Genomic DNA, 25855 nt, shown 5'->3' on the forward strand with positions numbered 1-25855 from the left:
GCCAAAGAAAGATGGATTGAGGTTGAATCCTGAATCTTTCTTAAAGCCTGCACATCCTTTAGCTACTTTCAATGTATGACACGCAGCTCTCACTCCCCCCCTACAAATCCTGCAGGAGTCAGCACTCACCTTGTATGACAAGAAGTACGTGGTATCCGTTTCGTAGTCTAGACACGTCGTCTCCACTGCCGTGTTGTCATTAGCACTCGCCGTAGATGGAGCTGGAGCTGCAGCTGGAGAGGAAGCACTAGCTGTAGCTGTGGCTGTGGCTGTGGCTGCTCCTGTTGTGACTGGCGACTGTGTGATTAGCGTATATTGAACGGTGGGCTCTGTGCTAATCTCTCGCGTGTCCGCTTTTTGGTCGGCCGCCTCCTCCATGGAGAGCATTTCCAGGCTGCCGCCCTCCTCCTGCTCGTCGGACAAGTCACGTCTCCGCCTCCTCCTCGATTGCTGCCTGTTGCTCGTGGCGTCGTTGGCGTGGCAATTGGCAAGGCTGATGACGCCCGTTTGCTCGTTGACGTGGAAGAGCTCTGCCCCCGTGCCGGAGAGACTGTAGCGGATGCCCGAGTCGCCATAGCTGCCAGAATCCACATCCCTGGCGGTAATGGTGGCAATGTACTGGCCAGGGAGTGCCGCCTCGGATACGGAGGCCGAGTAGCTCTCCTGCTCGAAGACGGGCTTGTTGTCGTTGGCATCCAGGACACTCACCGTGATGGTGGCCGTCGAGGAGAGCTTCGGACTGGTGTCCGTCTCCTCGGCAATCACCAGGACAATGAACTTCCGCTGGTTGGGATTCTCGTAGTCCAGGGTGCCATTCGCCACGCGGATGTTCACTTGGGAGTAGCCCGTGACGAGCTTCGGCTCGACATCGAACACCCCCGAGACATCCTCCAGTCGCAGGGCGAACTTCGAGTTGATTCCCACGTCCGCATCGCTCACACTCATGTCCAGAGCCAGCGGAGTACCCGGCAAGGTGTTCTCCTCCAGGGACACGGCATACTCCTTCCGATTGAACATCGGCGGGGAGTCGTTCACGTCGCGGATCGTCACAGTGGCCTTGGCCGTGGCACTCGTCAGGGCATCATCAGAGGGCACTCCATTGACCAGCTCCCGGGCGCGTATCAGCAATGGGATGATCCCCGTGGAGCCCTCGAGTGCCTCTCTGTCCAGCGGCTTGGCAGTGCGCAGCTCTCCAGAGTGGGAGTCCAACAGGAAGTAGTCGCTGGGATCTGATTTCGGGGAGAGAGAGAAATGGGATTAATATTGCCTCCTCTCCATTCTGGGACTCTTCTCACTTGTCAGCAGATCGTAGACAATCTTTCGGGGCTCTCCAGTGTCGCCGTCTCTGGCGTGCACGGTGAGAACCAGAGTGTTGATGGGACTGTCCTCATCGATGACCGTCGACAGGGAGCCCTGGAACACTGGCGGCTTGTCCTGCACATCCTTGACCCTCGCCTCGAATGTCGTTTGGGTTTTGTGCAGTCCATCGCTGGCCTCGATCTGGAAGTGGTAAATCATCCTCTGGTTGTAGTTCAGCGTGTCATTCAGCACCACAGCGGCAGTGAGGACAGTGGGCTCTCGTTTGAGCAGCTCCAAACGGAATCTGAAAGTCGCAGGAAGGAAGTCACAGATAAGAGGGGGAAAGGTCAAGGGATCCCAAGGAAAGTACTTACTTGCTGCATGCCTCCGGGCTCTGCTGTTGTGGCAGGCACTTGAGATCCAAGCTGTCGCCAACTAGATCCCGATCTTTGACTAGAATCTTATCAAAGATGGTTGTGCCCACGGCAGCATCCTCATTCACATCCGCCTCATAGGGGGTCTACACAAACAAAGGGGAACAAAGGATCGTTTAGGAGCAATGATAGATGAACCGATCCCGCTTACCTTTTGAAACTCTGGTGGATTGTCGTTCTCATCCAAAATGATGAATGTGATCGGCTGCTGCACCACATTATCCTTCTCTGAGTCCCCCTCGGGATCCACGCGATCCCTGATCGAAACGAGAAACGTCAGACTGTCCTTCTCCTCGCGATCCAATGGCTTCACCAGCGTAATGTTGCCCGACACGGGATCCACACTGAAATGATCAGAGCCAATGGCCCCAAAGGTGACGACGCTGCCCTCCGGATCGTAGCCTTCGAGTCGAAAGACATCTGTGCCCAGTGGCACATTCTCGTACAAGACAATATTGTTTAGGGTTTGGGTAAACACTGGCGGTAGATTGGTTTCCCCTAAAACGAACGAAAATTCAACATTTAGCAACTCCTCTTGGGGTGCATTTCGGGACAAACTTACCCCTTGCTGGCCTTTGAGCCAGGAATAGCATCAACAGCCACAGGAAGTGCTTCATTGTGAGGCCTGCAAACGAAAACAAGAAACAAAATCACTTTAAATTGTTTGTTTAAGCAAAAAGAAAAGGGATTTCAATAAGCTAGAATCAACTGATTTCCTATGGGATAAAATAAGGGAGGAAGTCAACTGTGGAATGCCCTTTACAGCAATTATCTATCCATGAGGTTGGGCAATCCTTTAGGATTGGTTCTGATGGTAATGCAGGAGCGTTTCTTATACATATGATTCCCAGATGGACTGCTAAACATATCCAAAAACGAGAACGGACGTGTGAGACGCTTCTTACGCGTCACATCTTTTATTTCGCGATTTGCGGGGGCGTGTCGAAATTTTGAAATACACTTGTAGCAGTGAGAGCATGCAGCCATCTGGATGCAACATTTGGTGGCTCTAGCTTTTATAGTCTCTGAGAACCAGGCGCTCAACAAGACGGACGGACAAACGGACGGACGGACAGACGGACATGGCTCAATCGACTTGGCTATTGAAACGATTCCTTCTGTGTGTTACATTTTTTCCCCACTAATACCATATACCCTCCTCCTACTCCTACTCTTCGAGTGCCGGGTATAATAAGCTTAAACCTTGGCAGATTCTTCGCTTACAAAAAATAGTCCATTCCAAAGGATCCCTTCCACAATCTTTTGCTAAAACCCATCTAAAATCTCTTGGATAGTACTCAAAAATCCACTTGAAAGAGATTCCCCACATTGAATGCAGTCTCCCCGCTCTGCGCATTTATTGCAGAGTATTATTCAATCGTATCTTTTGCTAATTTTGTGCCAGTTTGTTATGCGGCGTTAAGCAGAAACAATAACAATAACAATAAAGATAAATACAATTTCATTTCTTGCTGAAAATTCAATTAGCTGACAATGCACTCTTTCTCTCTCTCTCTTTCGCGCTCTCTCTAGAGAGAGAAGGAGAACGTGACAATGATAATGATGATGGGGTAGCACAGAGGGAGATGCTGGGCGATGATGATGGCTATAACAGCATAACGATGTTGATGACAAGCAGCAACATGCAGGGCGGTGCGTTGCTGAGGCAACAACAACCAAACGAACAAGCAACATTGTGGCAAATTGTGCACTTTAACTGCGGGTTGGGGGTACGGCATCGCTGTGGGATTGGGATTGGGGTTTGGGTTAGCAAAGGGGAAAGCATCGCCCGAAGGCGCCAACATTCCTGATGTGTCCGACCGGCACGCACGCACGCAGTGTCTGGTCCAGAGTCCATGCGGGTGGCACCAACGAACACACGTACATATATGTATCTGGCCACCAGCAGACCACACACACACACAAACAGCAGCAACAGGAGCTGATAGCTGGGAGCTGGAAGCGGGAAGCGGGAAGCTGGAACCTGGGACCGACCCACAGCCAGTGCGAGAGCCCGAGCCAATTAGTTATGCATAAAAGCCCGACTAAATATTTTCAGTTTGGGCCATGTTTTGTGTGTGTTTATTTGCAGACAACACAACACACTGGGTTACCCAGAGAGAGCATACACTCCCGTTTATATACACTCCACTCCACTCCACTCCTTGCTGTTCCTCTCTGTATATACACAACAAGGATATCTGTGGGGATACACCATGTGTGTCGGGGTGTGTGTGTTCATTTGGGTCCATAAATTCCACCTACGAGGAGAGAGAAGAGCACTTTCCCCACTCGCTTGGCTGCTTGGACCATAAACTGAACATTTTAGGATTAGGCGATGGGCTCCATCGTTCCCCCGCTCATTCGTTCGTTCGTTCGTTCGTTCGCTCCGGGGGCTTGGACTTTAAGTTAATGCTGGGAGCCGGTGACCCTTCAACCTTAACCCTTAACCCCAGCACCAGCACCTGCACCTCTCCTTCCATCCATGCTCCATGGCAAGTTGTTGTGCCATGGGCTGCAACAGATCCGCTCCTAATGCCGAATAAACTCTCGGGCACGACACAAATTTTGACTAGTTTTTTGCAGTCAACTTTTTGTTGGGGATTCTGAAAGTTTCAATGGGGAAAACACGAAGAGGTGGAGGCTGGGGACCCTTGAAAATAAGTTAGCGGCACCTGATGGATATTTGATAAGGCAAATAATCTCGATTGATAGCAAAACTAAACATCCATGGGTGCAGAAGGATCCTTTAAGGATCTATGGCGTATCCACCCGCCATCGGAGATCCCTTCATCATTGTGTTTCGTCTCCAGCCTGATGTACCCTTTGCTACTCTCTCTCTCTTTGTGTGCCACATAAATGTTCAATATATAAATTCAATTTCATATTCAACTGGTTGCATGCCACCCATCCGTCGCCGCTGCCCACGCCCCATGAGGACGCCTCGCTCTATGAATCCTGTGGGCTGCTCCTGTGGATGTATCGCTTTGGCCTTTGCCTGATTAGAACTACAATTCGGTCCCTCTCTGCGTTTTGGGTGAATTTATGGTTCATTCTAAATCATATTACGTTGCACGTTCCACTGAATAAATGCGTTTGTGTGTGTGGCATCACCATTGTGCGATAATCTAGGGGGGATTATGCAGGACATCCAGCAGAATCCCCGTAACAGGACAAGGGACACGGAGCACCCATTCAAAGTCTCCTCGTCCGTCCTGTGTGTGTGTGTGTGTGTGGAAGCCCCAACTAATGCCACACAAAAAATACTTTTGGCAAACTTTTCGGGGGGTGGGAAATATATGTCAAGAATTTCCATCATATTCGCATCGCAACGCATGGCTTCCATTCATTCTTCTGTTTAAAATACAATCAAATATGCAAATAATTCTGTTGTGGCAGCTAAATATGCATTTAAATATTCCCATTTCGAGGCAGTTCTTCGAGTGAAAGTTTCAACCTTCAACAGCTGTTGCTGTTCTCTTTAAATTATTCTCTAAATTATTTATGGTTCGAGGAATTTAGCAATTAATCAATTTGCACAATTTGCGGCCCCAGAGAACCGCTTGGCAAATGCTCCTAAAAAACAACGGAACAAAAACCCCAGGACTAAATAAAGCTTAGTAAAAGCTCTTAATGGAGCATATTAAAAGTGAAAACTTCTTTCAGTGGTTAATATTTAATGGGGGAATTAGCAGAGAGAGAGAGAGAAAGAGAGCGAGAACTAGTTTAATATTTAAATGTGTGATGGAACCATGAGATAAGTAGAAGTAAAGGAGAGAAGAGCAGGAGCGCGTGGAACATGTCTTTTGAGTGCATTAAAAATGTAGTTTGTGACTCTTTTCGATGCAGGAAAAGCAACGAGAGACTATTAATAAACGTGCAAACTATCAACTAAAGAACCACTCGGATGTCAAGTGTAAAAACAGGGATAAAGATCTCTAAAGACTTCCTTCATTTCCCTCAGATTATTCCCCATCTCTTACTCAATCGTTCACATGGTAAATCTCTAAGCAAATCTGCTAAAAAATCAACCTTCAACGCCTTCCAACAATCATGTGAATGACTTCCTTAATCATTCAATCACTCGCCTCAAACTCTTTCAGAATCCCCTTTTGACTTCATTGTGGGAATCTGCCTCTGAGGCAGGGCCCAAGCGAGAGCCAAAGAGCTTTGCTCTCCATCCGATTTCCCCATCAATTTCGCCATTTTCTGGGCACCCAGAGTATTGTGGGGCCCCGCGCTAATAGCCCGGCAATCTCCTGGCAATCATTTTATTTTTTCGAGGGCGCCCGGGACATGGCTCGTCCTGTGTCAATATTATATCACATCCATTAAGGCTGGAAAGCAGCCAAGGAATATATGCACATACATATATGTACAGTCGATACGCGTGTCGTGCTCATTGCATAACCAATATCAATCATACAGTAAATTTATATTGCATTTGCGTACATTTCCCACATTTTCCGCATTTCCCTTTCATGTTTGTCAAAGCCCAAAGCCCACAGCCCGAGCTCCTCCTTTCACCTGTTGATGACCCGAAAGCCTTTGCAAAGGATTCTCTGAACCCTCGGGGGTAAAACATTTCCCCTTTGACTCTATTTTAGCTCGTAAAAAGAGGAGCCTCCTTCCATTCCTTCGAGGCTGTGGAACAGATTGCCTGCTCCCTGAGGGTCGTCTCCACACTTTTTTTCAACCCCTTTGAGGGTGTGTCCACGACGTCAAACATAATAAATCATATTTATTCTAAAATGTATTTCCAGCGAGTGTGTCCTGTGTGCTGGAACCGCCTGCTGATGTTTCTCCTCGCAGGAGCAATAATAATTGAATTAGGTGCGCTCCAAGGACTCCCCTCGGATTTCCATAGAATTTTTGGGCCGTGGGGCGACGACTAATGCGCAAAACTTGTTTGTTGTCCCGCGACTGTTGCAAGCTTTTTCCCCGTCGTCGTCGTCGTCGCTAATCCTGCCACAGGGACTCTGCCTGACACTTGACTTGACTCTCCACAAACCCAACGAATCCTTAAGTTTTGAGGACAACTCAAGTACTTTGCCAGCAATGCCAGGATTTGCCGGGGTGGTTATGGTTTTGTGGGTAGAGTTTTTGTACTTTTTGCAAGTGAACGAAAACCCCGAAGGGAAGAGTCTTAGGGAACTTATTTAGTAATGCCAAAGAATACGGATACATTTGTGGGCTTCTAAAACGATTCAGAAATCTCTTGGCTCTATGCAATTTAAATACAAAACTGAGGAATATTCTCATACGGAGGGTATTTCTCAGTCTGCTGGCTGCTGCCATTTAATTTCCACTTCTTTGATCGATGTCTCCCCTTCCTTCTAGGTCTTTCATCGGTTTCATTCTCCCCCTACTGTTTTTAGCTTCTTTCATCGCGTGCTGCCATCTGTCGCTGCTCTCTGATTTCTCTGTCGGTCGTGTCTCTGGTGACATAATAAAAATGTCAAACTCCTTGCCGTATGCTCTCCATCTGTTCGTTCGTTCGTTCGTTCGTTCCTTCCTTCGGTCGCTTGTAATACATTTTATTCATCAAAATTCGCTTTTTTTTATGATTTTCTCTTCCCCTGATGGGGCCTTGCTCTCTCCCTTTCTCTGCCTCTCTATCTCTGTCTCTGCATCTGCTGTGTTTTTGTGTTCGTGGGAGCAGCATTTGTTAAGGCTCTGATGATGATGATATCCCTCCCACCAAAGCGAGTCCTGCAGTTCACAAAGTGCTCCACTTAAGTATGCTATGTAAATCACCTGTGCGAGTGCCCCTTCCAGACGCCTCGCTCCTGCCCCCCCCGTTCCAGCGCTGAGATGTCAGTGGCGTCATTTTCTTTATTTCTTGCAGTTTGTTTGCCCCAAAGCGTCGCCTAGGGGGTATGTGTGTGGCATGTGGCATGGCCCTTTTGCCTGGGATTCTATTTAAACGGAATTATCTTTAGTCTTGGCCTTATCTCGGCTCCTCTTGCCCCCTGAACCACCATCGTCTGCTTCTTGGAGGCGTCGCCTCCGCGAACAACATTTTTCGTTCGTTTCGCATTTAAATTGCTCTTTTTTATTTGCGCCTTCTGTCCCCGTTTCCTGCGACGAGGTGGAGGAGGAGGAGGAGGCCTCTTAATTTATTCATAAGCCCCGATGGCGCCTTCTTTGGGGCATGCCACGTTCTACTTCTTGAGTGGGGCAACATCATTACTATTACTCATGCAGCGCACACACACACACACAGCAACACACTCGCCTACACATGCCACACGATGTGCGTGTGGCAACGTAACTCAACGTGCGGCGTCTACCCACTCCACCGAACTTTTCTCTGTTTGTTTAGGACACATCACGGTTGGCCCCCGCTCCTAGAATTTCCTAAAAGCCAAAGTTTCCTTTTTCTTTGGGTTTTTTATTATTTTTGCAAGCAATTTTCACGTTCACCTGACTCTGCGCCCCTCCCCTCTCCGGCTCAGCCATCGCTCATCGCTTCTTCATGGGCTTCACAGATTTTCGCTGTATAATTATGCGCCCAGCCACGTGCCCCCCATGCACTCCAGGCACTCGCTTGTATGCTACAGTGTGTGACATATGGATAAGGTATACAATCGATGGAAGGTTTTTATACCCGGTACTAGAAGAGTAAATAGGGTATATTGTATTTGTGGGGAATAACGGTTGTATGTAACGCACAGAAGCAAACGTTTCCGACCCCATAAAGTATATATATTCTTGATCAGCATCAATAGCCGAGTCGATAGAGCCATGTCTTTCTGTCCGTCTGTCCGTCCGTCCGTCCGTCTTGTTGAGCGCCTGGATCTCAGAGACTATAAAAGCTAGAGCCACCAAATTTTGCATCCATACTTCTGTATGCTCAAAAATTAGCCACGCCCCCTTCCGCCTCCGCAAAAGGGCGAAAACCTCCCAAATCTACAACTTTGAAGATAAAAGAAAACGATAAAAACGCCAGTCAGTAGGGAATGACCATATCTATCCGATCACCAAATTGGAATCCAATTGGATCATTATTATAGCCACAATGAAGAAATTAATTTGCAGTGGCTAAACCCACCCCGTCCCGCAGCTTATATTTGTTTTTTACATATTCTCTCATTCACACTCTGCTTCGCGCAGTTTATGGCCTCTGCCGTGGCTCTGCCGCGACTCTGCCATGACTCTGTAGTGTGTGTCTCTAGGGGAGGGTGGCGAGCTAAAGGAGCGTGTTGGCGTGAGTGGTGTTGTTGATGAAGATGACAGATGAAGAAAAAATTTGACAAATAACCGCTGAAGTGCAGATGTATTACTGAGTGCCGGGTATAAAAGTTGTGACGCGTAAGAAACGTACCACACGTCCCTTCTCGTTTGCATTCAAATTCAAAGTAAATTTTCAAAAGAAATTATATCATAGAATGGAATATCATAAATCTCTGAGTATTTTTGTGTCTTTGATTTCCTGAAATTTCCTTTGCTTTCCCTGGAAACCTTTGCCCTAATGTCATGTTCCGCACTGTCTGTGCTCTCAGCCGCTCCGGGGTGTGGAGGTGTGGGCGCTGGTGGACCACTTCCTCATTTCGCATTCAAAACACTTGTGACAGTTTAACAAATTTGGAATTTAAATTGCGCCTGCACTTAACTACGGGAGAGGGCCAAAGGGATGATGTGGAGCCCCAAGCAGATGATGGGTTAGAAGATTGGGCCGCCTACTTGTGTGGTGTGCTCCTGGCACCTGTTGTGGCATGTAGCACAAACACTGTGTGTGTGAGTGTGTGCATAAATCTGTTGCCTTAATCGTTATCGCCTAAGTAGGAGGCTGCCTTGTTTTTGTTATGAGAGAGAGAGAGCGAGAGAGAGAGCGAGCGAAGGAGTCGCTTAATTTCCACAATCCTCTAGCAATTCCGCAAATTATGAAAGGGAGCAGCAGGCGAAGAGCAGGGGGGGTGCAGTGCCACATCCCCCTACGAAACAACCACAACATCCTCCAGCGTGGCGGGGCAGAGTGGTGGGGAGCAAAACTTTTGGCTCTTAAGGAATAAAGCCAAAAAGCAAATGCAAGCCCCCCGAAGAATCCTGGCGGGTGGGATGGCTGCGAAGTTCCGAGTTATTATCAAGTTTCCACCTCCCCTGCTGCTCGCTCTTCCGTTTTTGCCAACTCTCATTGTTGTTTTTCCCACGAGTATTAAGTGGCAGCTTCCAGAGCCCCTCCCCGACCCGCTCTCAGGTGGCCGTCTCCATCCTTCCCTTCAAATGGAAACTCGAACTCGAACTTAAAATTACGACTCCTCTCTGAAATGAAATTAAAATGGTTTCTCTTTCTCTTTTCTCTCTCCTCTTTTTTTTGTTCCTCTGTGTGTGCGCGAGAGGTAGTTTGTTATTGTCTGTCTGCTGCATATTGAGGCACGTTAAACAGTCCCTGCCCCTCCTTGCTGCCACGCCTTGGGCCAAGTTTAAATTGGTTTTATGTTAAAGCCAAATGAATGAATGAGTGGAGTGGAGTGAAGTGGAGGAGCTGCAGGTCGAGGTCCAGGATTGGGCCTGAGCCTCCTCCATTCCCACTCGTGGAACATCCAGGAAATGAAATTTCTTTCGAATTCCTTTTTCGTTTCTTCGTTTTTCTTTGGGAAATGGAAAAGGGAAAAGCAGGAGTGGTGCCTCTGGAGAGGCGGCACACTTGAAGAGTGGCCGCCGCTTAACGGGAGTTTGAAGGCTTGTCAAACACACACAGCCGGCCCCGTCCTACCCCCTCCAGAAAGAGTCTCCGAAATGTTTTGAAATATTTCATGCACTTGACAATCCCAGACCCCCAGGGGAGTGAAGCGAAGTGGCAGCTGAGTGGCAGCAGAAGCCCCAGGATGAGAGCATTTCAAATAAATGACCCGTGATGTATTAGTAGAGGCCTGACCTTGAAGGCAGGCCCCCACTCCCACTCCCAGGCCCAGGCCCAGGCCCTCCCAAAGGGGGAGGCTCTTTAGAGTTTTTAAAGCAAGAATTTATTGGGCAAATGTGAGAGTTATTTTGCCCTTTTCTTATGCAGAAATAATCATTCCATAAAAGTCTGGTCCACAATTTTATAGCATTTTCTTCATCAAAGTTATCCTTTAAATAAAGCCACAAAAAGTCCCTTCTCTTATCATCGTTTTACCTTTAACAAAAGCAACTTTTCTTTGACACTTTTCCCCGTTGCTTTTCCTCCTGACAAGTGTCAAGCGGTCACATCACACCCACCGTTGGCATTCCAGGGTTAATTGTTTGTTTTGTTGTTGTTTCCTTTATATTTTTTATTTTTTTGTTGTATTTTAAGTGTCAGCAGGCGGCCCTCTAATGCAGTGTTTTTCCCTGAAAAGAAAAGCAGATTTTTCCTTCTTTTCTCTCTGGATTTGTTTTTGTTTTCTGTATTATTTCTGAACGCATTGTTCTCCAGGAGCATCAGACATGGGGGCAAGAGAATTAAAGAGGGGGGAGCCAAGAGTGACAAGCACTGTGAATGGTAAAGGTGCTCATGTTAACTGTTTTGCTCTCTCGCTGCTCGCAAATATTCTCTTTCTTCAGTGTGCTTTCTTCATTTCAATTATCAGCAAGCAACGAATGCTTAAAGAAGCTACACTTAATGTGGAGCGGGGCACCGTATCAGCAACGGCACATGCGATCGAACATGTTCGATCATGCACGATTACATACCTCGGTTGCTTCGAGCTTCCAAGCGCGCCGAACCCGATCTACCTGATAGCAAGCACACCCTGCGCTTAACCGCTGCGTCGCAGCTGCATGCAAACACAAACACAAACACCTATTGTCTCTGGATTGTGGGAGGCAGCAAAACCCACACCCACAGCAGCCAGCAGCAAACAATCAACAAGAACAACAATCAGTGAATCAGAGGCAGAGGCAGAGGCAGAGACAGAGGCATTATAATGCAATGCGATTCGCATAATGCAATGGGTATACCGATGGAATCTACTGCTGCCATTCTGCTGCGTTGGGTGCTTAAGCACATAATACAACACATACTCGTACCCATTATGTGCAGGATGGTGAGTGGGTAATAATCCCACAACAAAGCCGCTAAACACACGAAGAACAGTGGAGAAATACCCTGGGATACTCAACAACGGTGCATGCGGAAGGGGAAACGAGTGCAGAATCGTTTTGTCAGAAGTTATTCAGCCGGAAGTAATATCTCTGAAAATGGGAAATACTTATGCCACTGATTAAACAATGTGCTAAGTGTACTCTTTACTAATCAGCAGTAGTTCAAGCAGCTTATCAATGGCTTTATCTTTTCTGGGTTCTCTTTTCCCTCTTCCCACATCGATGGAATTGCTACTGGGACCCACATTCATCGTAGTTTTGCAAACTCCACTTGAAAATAAATTTCCCTGCGATTTCATCCTTTCACGCGCTTCAAGTGTCCATTCATTATGGCCCTTTAAGCCCTGCCAGTGGCAGTGGCTGTGGCAGTGCCAGGGGCTGTGGCTGTGGCAGTGGCAGTCGCAGGGGGAATCAGGAATGAAGTGCAGCCGCCTGGCAGAGGCCTAAAGGATTCACCCGTTAGATTGGTAATCGCATGGGTGGATGGTTGGGTAGGCTGATGCACTTAAGGACGAGCCTCGGAGGCGAAGGCGGAGGCGGAGGCCTGTCTGCCTGCATCGATGTTATAATGTGGCAGCAACCTCTGTTTGCTCGTCTCTTTCTGCCTCTACATCTCTCTATCGTCTATCGTCTATCTCTCTCTCTCTCTCTGTCTATCTGTTGCTATGTGTAAAGTCCGATACTTGGTTATCGATGGGGAGGAGTCGGAGCTGCCTCTGGAGCACGTTCCACCAAGAGGAAGCACTTAAAATATCTGCGCACGCATGACTGATGATGACGACTACTTGAGGGGCCTTCAGCCTCTTGGAGGCAGGTGCAGGCAGGTTGAGTTCTTCCTGTATTTTGTATTTAATACGTTTGCTTTCGTGCCATGCCACTGTTTGTTGTACGTGCCCCAAATGCCGCCCCCATAATTATTAGGACACCAAACTCTGTTCAAATCGTTGTGCAAAATTAATCGAACATCATCGTGTGGGGCAGCAAACATCATCGCCTCGCATTACAGCAAATGGCAGGCAAAGACCTTGCCTCGCTCCACTCCTCTCGACATTAAATAGCCCCCAAGGCGGTGGCAAGTGCAAACACATTCCGTGGAGAGTGACACTCTACATCTGGAGAGTGGAGCACACACAGACACAATGTCCCTCACCCCGTGGTTCAACTTATGTATCTCTGAGATGATAACGGTTGGATAATTATAATTATATGCAGAGACAAACAAAGAAACACCATCCATCCATTCATCGATTGGAGTTGTGGCCCAGATAGCCAGGCTTTAATTGAACATAAACTTAATTAAATCTCATCAACAAACTGCCCACATCCATAGACACACAGCTACAGCTGCGGCCATTCGATTACTTTGAACTCTGACGACAAATTTGATTAGTTTTGAATTGGGTTTGAGCTACCACGTTAAATTCTTTGTGGAATTAAATCAATGTGAATAAATCGATTAGGGAGACTATTACGAGTTTTAAATTCCCTTTATTTCAAGCTCCAAGAACTGCACCTGCTGCAAAACACCAACCAATACTCCAAATCCTCACACATTTACTTTGCATTTTATTCTTCATTTCCTACTCCCACGCGTGGGATAACCCACTTGCCACAGATAAACAGATAAACGGGCAGAGTCTTGTCCGATTCGCTTGTCTTAGGTCAGGGCCACAGATAAACAAACACGTAGCAGATACTACGATCCGCTGCAAGCGACTACATTACGTGACAAGACTCCACTCCATAACCAGAGTCCAAAAGTTGAGAAAAAGCCGGAAGAAAACTAAAGGAAAATACACAAAACAAAACATAAGCACAGAAATTAAAGCGAAAGAAATCCCGCCGCAACAATAACTTCCACTTTCCCGTTCCCCCAACAAGACATGGAATTTCTCTCAATAGCAGACCTCCCCTCCTTCCTTTCTTACTCCCTTTCCCGTACCCTTTGTGTGTATTTCTCGACGATTGTGATTCGATGCGACTGTGTGACTTCATTCTGTGACTTTTTATACCCGGTACTCGAAGAGTAAATAGGGTATATTGTATTTGTGCAGATAACGGTTGTATGTAACGCACAGAAGGAAACGTTTCCGACCCCATAAAGTATATATATTCTTGATCAGCATCAATAGCCGAGTCGATTGAGCCATGTCTGTCTGTCCGTCCGTCCGTCCGTCCGTCCGTCCGTCCGTCCGTCCGTCCGTCTTGTTTGTCGGCTAGTTCTCAGAGACTATAAGAGCTAGAGCCACCAAATTTTGGCACCAGACTGCTGTATGCTCACACTGAAACCAGTGTATTTCAAAAATGAGCCACGCCCCCTTCCGCCTCCGCTAAAGGGCGAAAACCTCCTAAATCTACAATTTTGAAGATAGCAGAAAACTAAAAACGCCATTCCGTAGGGAATGACCTTATCTATGAGATCACCAAATTGGGACCCGATTGGATCATTATTATAGCCACAATGAAGAAATTAATTTGCAGTAGCCAAACCCACCCCGTCCGGCAGCATTCACACTCTGCTTCGCGCTGTTTATGGCCTGGCCCCTGACACGTCACTGCCACTGCCTCTGCCGCTGCCTCTGCCGCTGACTCTGCCGCTGACTCTGCCGCGACTCTGCAGTGTGTGTTTCTAGGGGAGGGTGGCGAGCTAAAGGAGCGTGTTGGCGTGAGTAGTGTTGTTGATGTAGATGACAGATGAAGAAAAAATGTAAAATTGAACAAATAACCGCTAAGTTGCAGATGTAGTACTGAGTGCCGGGTATAAAAGTTGTGACGCGTAAGAAGCGTCTCACACGTCCCTTCTCGTTATCAATTTGTCTGCTGCTTGGCCGTCTTCCCTCCCCCTTTATGCGTGTCACAGCGTGTGCGAGCCAAAAGAGTGAAGAAGGGCAGGCGAAACAGTTAAGCGCATTTGATGTTTCACCAAAGAATCACCAAAGAAACTACAAGAAGAAGAGCTTGAGACTTACCGTAGTCGAATAGTTGATGCGGTGTAAAACACAGAGAAGTAGATTATATGAGGTCTTTCATGATTTACTAAACAGAACGAGGAATACATGCATTGTACCTACCTATGTACATACATACATACAATATATTCGATTTATTCCTGAAAGGTCTTTTTGCCCTCTTCTAAGTACCAAAAATGCAGAAATGTGCCATGCATGGAACGCAACACGCAACACGAAGAGAGTAAAGGGCATTGATATACAAGGTGGCCTCGTCGGCTAAAAAACCCCTAACTGAAAAGCACCTTGCATAATTCCATCATGGTGCGTAGCAATATGGCAGCAGTTGCAGTGTCAGCTGAGGCTGTGATTTTTAAGGAGAGCTTTTAAAAGAGAATGCATTCTCACATGCAGGGTTTTCTATATAAAAAGTGCGTTAAGCACTCATGGTGTGAAACGGGATATGGGATATGACACACTTACTTTTTCAGTTGGTTTTATCACTAGCATTAACTTTCTTGGGATCCACCGCGGTGAATCAAGAATGTTGTAAAAAATTTACTTAAATTGGTAAATTTAGCAATTTTTGCACTTTAAACTTCATAAAAAAAATCAGTTTTCCGATAACTTTATATTGTTCGTAGCAAACAGCTGACTTTAACAGCTGTTATCTTAACAGTGTTGCGCAGTGTTAATTTTCTGGGTATGTTACATTACGGACTGATGTTATCCCTATGTATATCCGTTAAAAAAATATTACTTTTTTGACTTTTGACAAATGAGTTTCGGCCAGGAAAAGTGGTCAAATGCCCCATAGTGCACCGTCTGCTGTTAGTTTTTAGCGTCTCTCTCCAACGAATATACCCCTAAGTCGCGTTCCTAATACCTTATGAAAAAAATTCACAATAAATATTATGCTACTCTAAGCTGTAAGAGAATTACATGACAGCAGCAGCAGCCAGCAGTAGCTTCAGAAGCAGAGCTTCGCTCCCGACAACAGCCTCCGACGACAATGTGCCCCCGCAGCCAAAAAATAAAACGAAGAGGGAAAAAACTAGAAAGAGAGCTATCCCTCGCCTCCACTCTATTCCTCTGTGGCGGAAGTGGTTTTGGGAAAAAGTAGAAAGAAATGAAAGAAATAAGCGTTATTATCGTTATTACGTGAGCAAAATACATACGCAACAAAACAGCAACAGCAACAATAAGAACGAGAACTAAGTAGCAGAAGCAAAAGCAACGCAAAAAAAGCTGCAAGCAGTAGGTACTATATATTAACAAACAATAACAAAAACCCAAACGGGGAAGAGTGAAGGGTGGGAGGCGTGGAGCAGTGGATTGCAGGAAGGCGAAACCAAAGAAGACGATGACGAAGACGTTGACATTGCTGTCGAAGGCGAACGGGCGACGGGGACGGAACCTGCGACGAGAAGTCAGGAAGCGGCAGATGTGGGAGCAGGAGGAGGAGGTAACAAAGTCACAAAAGTGCAAGTGGGGGAGGGAAACACGAGAAGTGGGAGCAGATTATATTAAACAGAGGGTAAGGCTTCAGTTCTTTATTTGGGAGAATGAGTAAAAGTTGTTGGTGAATGATGGCGAAGCCTGGAGACTGGGTTTACCCAACATTAAATTTACCCTGCGAAAGTGGAAAGGGTCAGCGCAAGAAGTCACGAGCATTGACAGATGGAGAGAGGGAAGCTAGAGAGAGCGAGGAAATGGACAGACTGGTCACATCTTGAGATGGGAAGTGATTGCAGGGAGCGCACTTATACCACTTCTACCTCTTACACTCGTATATGTATGTACATTATGTGTCGTCTAGGATAGTATATCTTATTGCTTCCACAAGTATAAATATAGACAGACACACACACGCGCTCGCAATCAAGCTAAATGGACACACGTACGTATCCCAGGACGTGAAGAGTGCACTTATCTAAAAAGAAATAGTAAGCGTAAGAGAAAAGTAAAAGAAAAGTAGCGTCAAAATGAAATTGCACTGAAGCATGGCATAGCACAGCAGAGAGAGAGAGAGAGGGAGAGTGAAAGAACGAGCGTGAGTGTGATGGATAGAAAACAGCCAAGCAACCATATCCATCCATCAATCCACACAAAAATTGATTTGTAACATAATGCCAACAATTTCGAATGGCAAATGACAGCTAAATGAGGCTCACATCAACTCACAAACTCACAAAAGAGGAGCTGCAGAGAGACCTGCTACAACAAAAATTGCCGCACAGTTGGAAGGATAGGGCGGGAGAGGCTTAATTATGGCCAAACAATGGCGGCAGAGGGAAAAACCCACAAAATCCCAATACAAAATGCGGCACCAAACAATGCGGGGAACCCCGAATCGAACCGAACCGAACCGAACCGAACATCGAACATCAACAATGGCATCAGAATTCAAAATGAAATTTGTTTGTTTGTTTGTTTGTTTGTTTGTTTGCAATGCGGAATGCAGTTATTGTTGAATGTACGATAGATGCACGGTACAGTGAACGCTCTGCTTAAAGGACAACAATTCTTCTTTCCTTTATTCTTTACATCGAAAAAGATTTTGCATTCAATTACATTAGCTTCAGGCTTTTAGCCACTCTCCTCCTACAATTCCACACAAATTATACAATTCCCAAAGTAAATTCTCGCCCTCTAGCGTTTCCCTCAAATTCGATCTGTAATCCCCTTCTTTTGGGTAATCATTTTCTCACTTTACCCCTTTTTTTACCAGCACGCCAGCACACAACGCATCGCGGCTGCCATTAAATAGATTCCACAGAATCCACGAATCTGTAGCTGTATCTGAATCGAATTTCATTCCGCCGCTTGTAGTCCTATTCAAATTACGGCGGATTTGCAGCCACTCTCTCTCAGCCTCCCTTTGGCTCTGAACAGAACAGAACAGAACAACATATGGCCGCAGACGGCATGGTTTCCTCCGCCCACCCTTTGGGGTGTGGGGTGGTGGGTAGGGGGAATGATGGGTAAACATGGCCAAATGCCATTGGATTTGAGCTGCTTATGCCAGGGATTTAGTTATAAATTCACCCATTCCAAGAGGGGCAGGGCATGTGGTAACAACTCCCCATGCGAATTGAAATTTAATGCAAATGTAAATGTTGCAAACCAGAAAAAAACACACACTCACACAGCCACACAAGAGAGAACCACATTATTTGTAGCATACATAATGGGGCGAGGGAGAGGCACTTGCCACAGACAGACACTCGCAGTGGCAACAGTTTGAGGCATGAGCATCAAACAAAAATCAAAGTAAAACAAACACATTGAATCTATAGTAAAGCCCCTGGTATCCCCTGTATCCCTATTTTATTTACTATATTTTTTTATGCATGATTTCACATGATTTTTTAATAGATTTTATGTATTTTTCAGCTGGTTTTTCGCAATTTTTTCATCATTTTTTCATTAGTTGCTCTTGGTTTTTTTGCTGTTGTTAATTTAAGCAAAGCATTGGCTGAGTGGTTCTGCACTTTAAGCCCCTATTTATTTTATTTTTCGACTGCATGCATACATCTTGCTTGATGTTGACACATTGGTCAAAAAGCAAATACAAAGTAAAGCAAAAACAATGCAGCAACAATAAAAAACCAGACAAAAGCTCGACAACAAATACGTAAATAATGACCAAAAAGAATCACAAAATACAAAAAGAAAAAAATTCCCATCCCAAAAACAAAGACAAACTGAAAAACCTTCGACCAAAAAAAAGTGCAGAAGATTATAAAATATTCCCTGAAAATCCAAACAAATCGAGGAAAAGTGCAGTCAGGGCGGGGCAGCGGCCACGGAGGGCGTAAAAAATCTGTTACAATATTGAAATATTTTATGAGTTGAAACACTCCGCCTCCGCCGCCTGTTCCATGGGTGTGTGGCATAAACAGCATCTCCTCCTCCGCCTCCTGCAACAATCATCTCCTCCTGCCACGCACACACATCGAAAGGGCAGGCAGGCTGGAGCGCGTTACGTCCTCTTCCGGATTTTGTGGACCATCACACAGCGCCTACCTCCCTCCCTCCCACTGTGAAGAGAATCCTTGTGTTCTTTTCACTCAACGCTGGCGACACTTAAAGCGCTTTAAAAGCAAATTTATCTGTCATTTCCTTAAATGCTAGCGGCTCAGACAGGCTCCTCATGCTCCCAGGACATTCATTCACTTCGTCCTTCCGCTCTTCAAAGACAATTGCATTTACTGCCAGAGGGCAGGACTCCTACTCCTTCCCCCTTTTGAAGGAGTAGCATTATAGACACACTCAAATATTGATTTATTGAGTTGCTGCTCCTCACTTGGTCTCCTGCTCTCCTTCCCTTTCCCCATATGTCCTGTCACTAGAGTCCTATGGGAACTCCTCCTTTCCTTTGCCTTCTTGGCTTTCCTTTTTTCCCCTTTCCGCAAACAATAAAAATGGCTGTAAACCGAAGTTCGGGGCTTCTGGGGATTTTTTTTTCGTGGTCCCAAAATTCACTCTTCAGGTTAACCTCAAGGCTCTCCTTTGTCCTGCCCTTCCCCTTTCCCCTTTGTCCTGCCCTACGACACTGTTAAAACTTTAAGTCTAATGACTTTTATGGATACTTCAGCCATAAGTCCATCTTCTCATTCTTTTGCCCCTCCCTGCAGGCGCTCGGCCCTCTCTTTCTGTCTCTCGATTTATCGGGCAGCCATCTCTCTTTTCCTCTCTCTATCTTTCAGGCATGTGTGGCAGTAGTGTGGCCAATGAACTTGTGATTGTGGCAACAGAGTCTTAGCCGGGGATTGACACAACTCAAGTGGAAAAGCAGCTCCTGCCTGCTCCTGGCTGCTCCTGGCTGCTCCTGGGGATGGGAACCCACACACAAAAGGCCAAAAAGCTCAATCCTCGGCACTAAACAGATAGTTGGAAGGGGCTGAGGCAGGGCACAGGCAGGCACCATGAATATTCTCTCTATTCCTCTTTTATTGGCTTCCCCCTTGAGCTGAATATTATTTGATTTTACTTGATTTTGGTTTATGCTTTTATGATCAGCTTACTTAGGTCTTAACGGGTAATAGTTTTTTGGCCAGGATTTTATGGTCAATAGAGGGATAGAGAGAGAGCAGGCTAGGAAGGGAGAAAAGGGCAGAGATGCGGACATATGTATGTATGTACACAGGTGAAGAGGCTAAGAAGTAATGGGAGAGATGGGCAAAAATAGAGACAGGAAACAGAGGAGAAGATATGCGATGCAGAATGAAGAGCCCCCTGGTAAGCAGTTGCACCTCAAAAACTACCAAAAATATAAATAACGAGAAGGGAAGTGTGAGACGCTTCCTACGCGTCACAACTTTTATACCCGGTACTCAGTAGTACACCTGTACCTTGTAGTTTTTTTCAACATCTACATGTAGAGCTGTGGGAGTGTGGGGGCGGAAAAGGGCGGGGCAAATTTTTGAAATACACTGGTTTCAGTGTGTGCGTACAGCAGTGAGGAGGCAAAATTCGGTGGCTCTAGCTCTTATGGTCTCTGAGATCCAGGCGCTCAACAAGACGGACGGACAGACGGACGGACAGACATGGCTATGTCGACTAGTATGCAAATAAATTAGAAAAACACACCGAAAAATAAATTTCAATACTTTCAGCATCTTCCGATACTTATCCCCCCTCCTACTCTTTCTTTTATTTCGTTCTTCCTTTCTTTCTTATTCCCATTTATCATGGACAATGGCATTGCGGCAGAAAGCAATACCAAAAGGAAGCCTCGTTCTGTGGCCCATAATCATCGCTGTGGCCAGAAGGAGGTGGAGGGGCACTGCAGTATCCGCCAGACCCTTCGACTCTGCCAGAGGCAATAGCTGGAATAAATCGTCTTATATATGGAGGGTACTGTACCTACCATATATCGTACATATAAACCTTATTCATGTGCATATATCATCGGAGCTTTATTACACACCTCCTGGCAGTCCCTCTTTTCCTTTTCCTGCGCTAGTACTCCTCCTCGACTGTACTGTACCTTCGCTTCTTCTCCGCTTTCCTTTTTGTTGCAATAAAAATGTTGAATGCGAAGGACTACAAATTGCCACAAGGCACACAAGGCCGCATCCTGCAGCGTTGCCGAGTGAAAGGCAGGTGTTGCCACCATTTTATTGCCGCCTGCGAATGGCCTTCCCCTGCCATTCCTTAATTTGAAGACAGCCAACAGAAGCAGGGAATCAAGCCACACCTCATCCACATATGTACAACCTGAATAGCCTCAAAGGATATCTACAAGAATGAGAATGCTACTGCCTGGTAAACAATCTTGTTGTTTAATTGACAGACAATTTTAATGATGAAAACGAGTGAAACATTTCGCATTAATTTCCACCCAGCTCTCCATGATTCCACCAAGAAGCAGAAGCAGAACCAGAACCTGAACCAGAGCTGGCTGGCAGATCTCCACCCCCCAGGGCTTTAGACGGAAATTAATGTGGCTATAGAGGGGGCAAGGTGCGAGGGGACACTGTTTATGGACTGCCAAATGGTGGAGCAAAGTGCAAACGAATGGGGCGGCAAAAGTGCGCCAGACGGGGGAGAGAGAGTAAAACAAATTCCTCTCCAACTCTGTTTTTTATGGCAAATGGAAATGGAAATTGGAATCGGACTCGGGAATCGGGAATCGGAGAGGCAGAGGCAAGCAGTGGCTGCGAGTACCGGCCCCCTCCCTGTGTGAAGGTTGCAGACCAAAAATACAAATTTTGGAATGTCTGGACAAAAATTGTATTAAGAATTTTTTTTGGGAACAGTCTTCTTATTTTATCGCAAAAATATTGAACCTTCCCCACTGTACATGCATTCCATAGAGAAAGCCCAAATGCAAGATCAGAAGCTTTTATCTTGAAAAGCTCTCTCTTTCGAAATTGCACGTGCGAGCGCCGTTCACATGTGAGCTTTTCTCTCCGCAAGCATAGCTTACGGCTAGCCCTTCGAGAACCTTCTTAGCTCTCTCATACCCAGCTTTTGGAGGGGTAAAATAGTTAGGCTAAGTGCATGCTGCACAGAACAAAAAGTGCATTCAAAGTTGGAAGACTTAATTAATGTGCGTACAGAACATATAAAAAGAAAAACGTGGTGAAAATTCTGCAAAACCATAAAAGGGAACATAAACCCAATAAAAACCATTTGAAAAGTGTTGTGGCTGCAAAGAACAAAAACTAAAAACCAAACCATGGATAAGGTACGCAAAGAAAATGAAAAAGTGACCTTATTACATAATTTCACGTATGTACATACATAGGTTATGATCCACGTGTGGCAGAAAATTGCTGACCTGGCCTGACCACCCCTCAAGGAGGGGGGGTCCGCTTCATGACGATCATTAGTCCTTCTTCTTGGTGCCACCGGACCTTGCCTGCAGGCATAGAAACGGATGGACTTGGCGATCGGGACCGAGCCGTTTATATACATATATCTCACGCGCAATTAAGCCGCTCAACAACAACGAAAATATAAAACCATCTAAAATATTATATCACCGCGCCTTGTGTAAAGAAAATGTTGGTGCTTGCACATGTAGGGTGTGGAAAAATTAGCTCAGCGGTCATTGCCCTTGCGGCTGACCATACACCTATGCACACTTAACTAGACCCACCTGACCGTATGTCACCTATTCTCTCCTTCTCTCAGGTTATTAAAATTGTTCGATGCCGACATTCTAAAAAGCCACTTAAGGGAAGAAAAATAAATCACAAAATCTAGAAAAGAAAATTTAATGAAAAATTATGGATCGAAAAAAAAAAATAGAAAAGAAAATTGTTTAATAATATTAAATATTCCTAGACGTTAACTTAGAAATAGAAGAAGAAAAAAAATGAAATTTATGCCTAGTTAAGAATAGATTTTAAAAGGTGCATCATCGGTCTCATTGTGTCCATGGAAGGGTATTGGTAAAATACCTCTTCATAACGCTTCTTGTTATTTTGCATATTTCTACATTTCTTTAACAGTTTTTATTGCAAACGTGAAATTGGGCCCAACGACACCAGCAGCTGTTTAAAAGTCTGTAAGTAGACACACATATATACACATACACTCCGGGTCAGGAGAATAGCGTCTACACAGTGAGACATGCATGCTTAACCATATATAAAATGAATTATTATTAACTACAATCACTACAATTATGCCATTTAATTCCTTTAATTAAGTCATTCTTACTTTATATTTTGATTCTATTATTTTTATTCATATTTGATCACTCTCTTGAATTCCTATGTCTTAAATTAGTCCCACATATATATACCCATGCAGTAAAAATAGTTTTAAGGGTTAGGGTAGAAATAATGGGGGTTACAAACAACATGAAGTCATACCAGACAAAGTAAAATTATAACGATTAACATGCATATCTAATCTGATTTTTGGGAGGGGTTCCTAAGGCACATAGCGCAGCAGCAGAAGGTTTTGGGTAGAACCATAATGGCATATTCTTATGTTATTCTACATGGAGGGTGGGTCAAGAGGGAAGAGCACAACCACCTTGCTCTTCACAGTAGGTAGTGGACCTTAAGTTCCGTCCGGGTTTTTAATTCCGATCCCAGTTCCCGTAAATCTGTCTACGATTTTGTTAGGTGACGGAGTTCGTTTTCGCAGCACAACACCCACCCCATTTTCCCTGAGCCTAGCCGGCCAACCTTTAGTAGACAGAGAGTGCTGACGAGACGACACTTCCCGTGTCCGTTACACCTGGGATTAGCATTCCCAATTAGATGGGAAATTACACGCAGAATTAGAGATAATTAAAAAGAGATACGCGATAAGAGATACGCGAGACACAGCCACGAAATGTATCTCAAAAGTTGTAAGTACCACGGCTAATGGCAGGGAGGAATCCTAACGAATACCCTCCTAAAAGTTGTGCCAAAACAAATTAAAACTAATAAGTATGAAAACATTTACAAATGCGGGATAATCGGTAACTATTAACTAATGGAATTCGGCATAGAAACACAAACAGGAATTGGGCATAGAACAGCCATCAATCCGAGCATTAAAGGGACTTCAAGTCGCGCTTTAACCTGTTGAAAATTATCCAAAATAACTTAACAAAATGGTAAAAAAATCACAGGAAAACCAAAGACGAAATACTAAGAAAACTCCTGCATTTAATCACATTTCGGGATGGTCCTTTCACGGCTCCCTGGCGACTCCGAGGCATGCACTTGACAACGCAAAAGTGGAACAGCGAACAACTTGCAACTCAATTGGCTCCCAAAAATTGTTGGACAACTTCTATGAAGAGGCAGGGAATTAAACTTCCAGGAAGTTCCTCACTGCTTCTTGCAACAGAAGGCAGGGAAAAGGGAAACTTCCAGGCATCAGAAGGCAGGGAGCAGTCTGTGGCAGTGGCAAGGGTGGAAGGAAGGAAGGAAGGAGGGCTGACAAAAGTGCATAATTCTATAAAAGGCTCACAAATTGAAACACAAACAGAGAGACGCACCCTCTGGCCCGTTACTCTAGAGGGGGCACACCCCTCCCTGCACACCGCCCAACAATGCCAACTGTACAATTTTGGGGGTAAAAGAAAAGTTTCCTCTCTCCCGACGAGAGTAACTTCTATTAAAAATATTGTCAACTCAATACGGAATACAGAGGCAGGGAGACGAGAAGTAGGTGCAAGTGGAAAAGTGGCAGTGTAACAGAGTTGCAGAGTGGGGTGTGGCATGCACAACCCCCCCACCCAACCCCTTGATTTTTGCAGACAAACTTTTGATAAAGAATTTTGTGGAAAACGCCACAAACAACACACAAAAAAGTCTGAGGCGAAAAACCCCGACAAATTGGCAAAACCACAGGAAAAGAATCACAACACAGCCCACAGAAAGGCAGAAGGGAGTGCAGAGGCAGGAGGCAGCAGACCGAAAGGCAGCTGCGGCTGGTGGCACAACAAATAAATTGACATCCTCTGCAGGATCGGTGCTGCAGCCTATAGCCTGCTGCCTGCTGCCCCCTGCCCTGTGGCAGCAGCTCCCTGCGATACTCCTTAGCATAGTTCTGGTTACGGTTTTGAAGGAGGCTCAGGCCACAAGCCCTGGCAACGATAAATACTGCGGTTTATCCTGCGAAGCCCCCGTCCCCATGCTGCGGCCCGAAGGCAGAGGAATCCGTAACCAGATCCCGGAAATAGGGCCACGACCAGGCCAAGGTGTCAGGCGGAAACGGAAACGGAAACGGAGCCCCCTGTCTCCATATGCTACTTCTGCTGCTGGTGTTGCCTCTTGCCACAAATTAAAATGTGGCCACGCTTAAATTTGCCCACAGAATTTATTGTCTGTCGTCGGCAAGCCGTGCAACCGAGGAACAAAAGCCCGAAAGCCAGACATTTCAGCTACACAAAATAGGCAGAAAATAAGTCAACGAAAACGAGCGAACCCCAAATGATGGAGTGCAGCCAGAAGAGCCTAGAAGCAGCCATAGATCCATAGAAAAAAGGGATATTGATATCAAAAATAGTTTCCTCTACCCATTTCATAGTTCACTCGATTCCTTCTGGCCAAAACCGCATGGAAATCCATTTCCATTCTGAACAAAAAATCCCTAAAAGTCACTCTTGAAGTCCCACACACAAATCTCTAATGCGACTGCAACGAGTCCGAAACGAAGTTATGAAGCCCTCCGAGGCCCAGGGGGGGAGAGGGAGAGTGATTTTGTTTCCGCTCCCCCAACAAGCAAACAAACAAACAAATAGAAAAAAGCAAAATAAATGGCGTCCAAGGATAATGCGTTGCAAATGTCGTCGACAATAAAAAGGATAATGCGACAAGTTGAAAACGAGCCAAAAGGAGCGAAGGCGACCGAATGACCGCCATTTCAGAACCGGAAAAACTTTCTGCCGGACAACAGAACAAAGAGAGAAAGAGAGCAAGGGAGAGCAAAGGCAAACACACAGAAAACTGAGAGGAGAAAAAAGTTGGAAGCATTTAATGAGTTTATTGAACCAATTGCACAAGTTGCAAGTTGCATTAAGAGTTGCACGAGTTGCCAGTTGCCGCGGAAGAAGTTTAAAGAAGAAAACGCTGAGGCATCGCGAAGGTACCGAAGGGTTCCTCGAATATAAGGCTCAAAATTATACTCTGCACTCTTCAA

At 45.7% G+C, this 25855-nt stretch overlaps 1 protein-coding gene across 3 annotated transcripts in view; it reads right to left on the reverse strand.

Moving 5' to 3' along the window:
* LOC117898021 (cadherin-87A) overlaps positions 1 to 25855 on the reverse strand; it is a 67939-nt gene that overhangs the window by 5757 nt on the left and 36327 nt on the right. For all 3 annotated transcript variants that reach the window (XM_034807153.1, XM_034807154.1, XM_034807155.1), the window contains 5 exons: positions 2296 to 2358; positions 1885 to 2231; positions 1674 to 1819; positions 1296 to 1603; positions 130 to 1229 (listed from right to left, as the gene is read on the reverse strand). In XM_034807153.1, coding sequence (XP_034663044.1) covers positions 130 to 1229; positions 1296 to 1603; positions 1674 to 1819; positions 1885 to 2231; positions 2296 to 2358 — 1964 coding nt within the window. The remainder of the gene's footprint in view (positions 1 to 129; positions 1230 to 1295; positions 1604 to 1673; positions 1820 to 1884; positions 2232 to 2295; positions 2359 to 25855) is intronic.

This window comes from Drosophila subobscura, chromosome O (genome assembly GCF_008121235.1).
Source record: "Drosophila subobscura isolate 14011-0131.10 chromosome O, UCBerk_Dsub_1.0, whole genome shotgun sequence".
Classification (NCBI taxonomy): domain Eukaryota; kingdom Metazoa; phylum Arthropoda; class Insecta; order Diptera; family Drosophilidae; genus Drosophila; species Drosophila subobscura.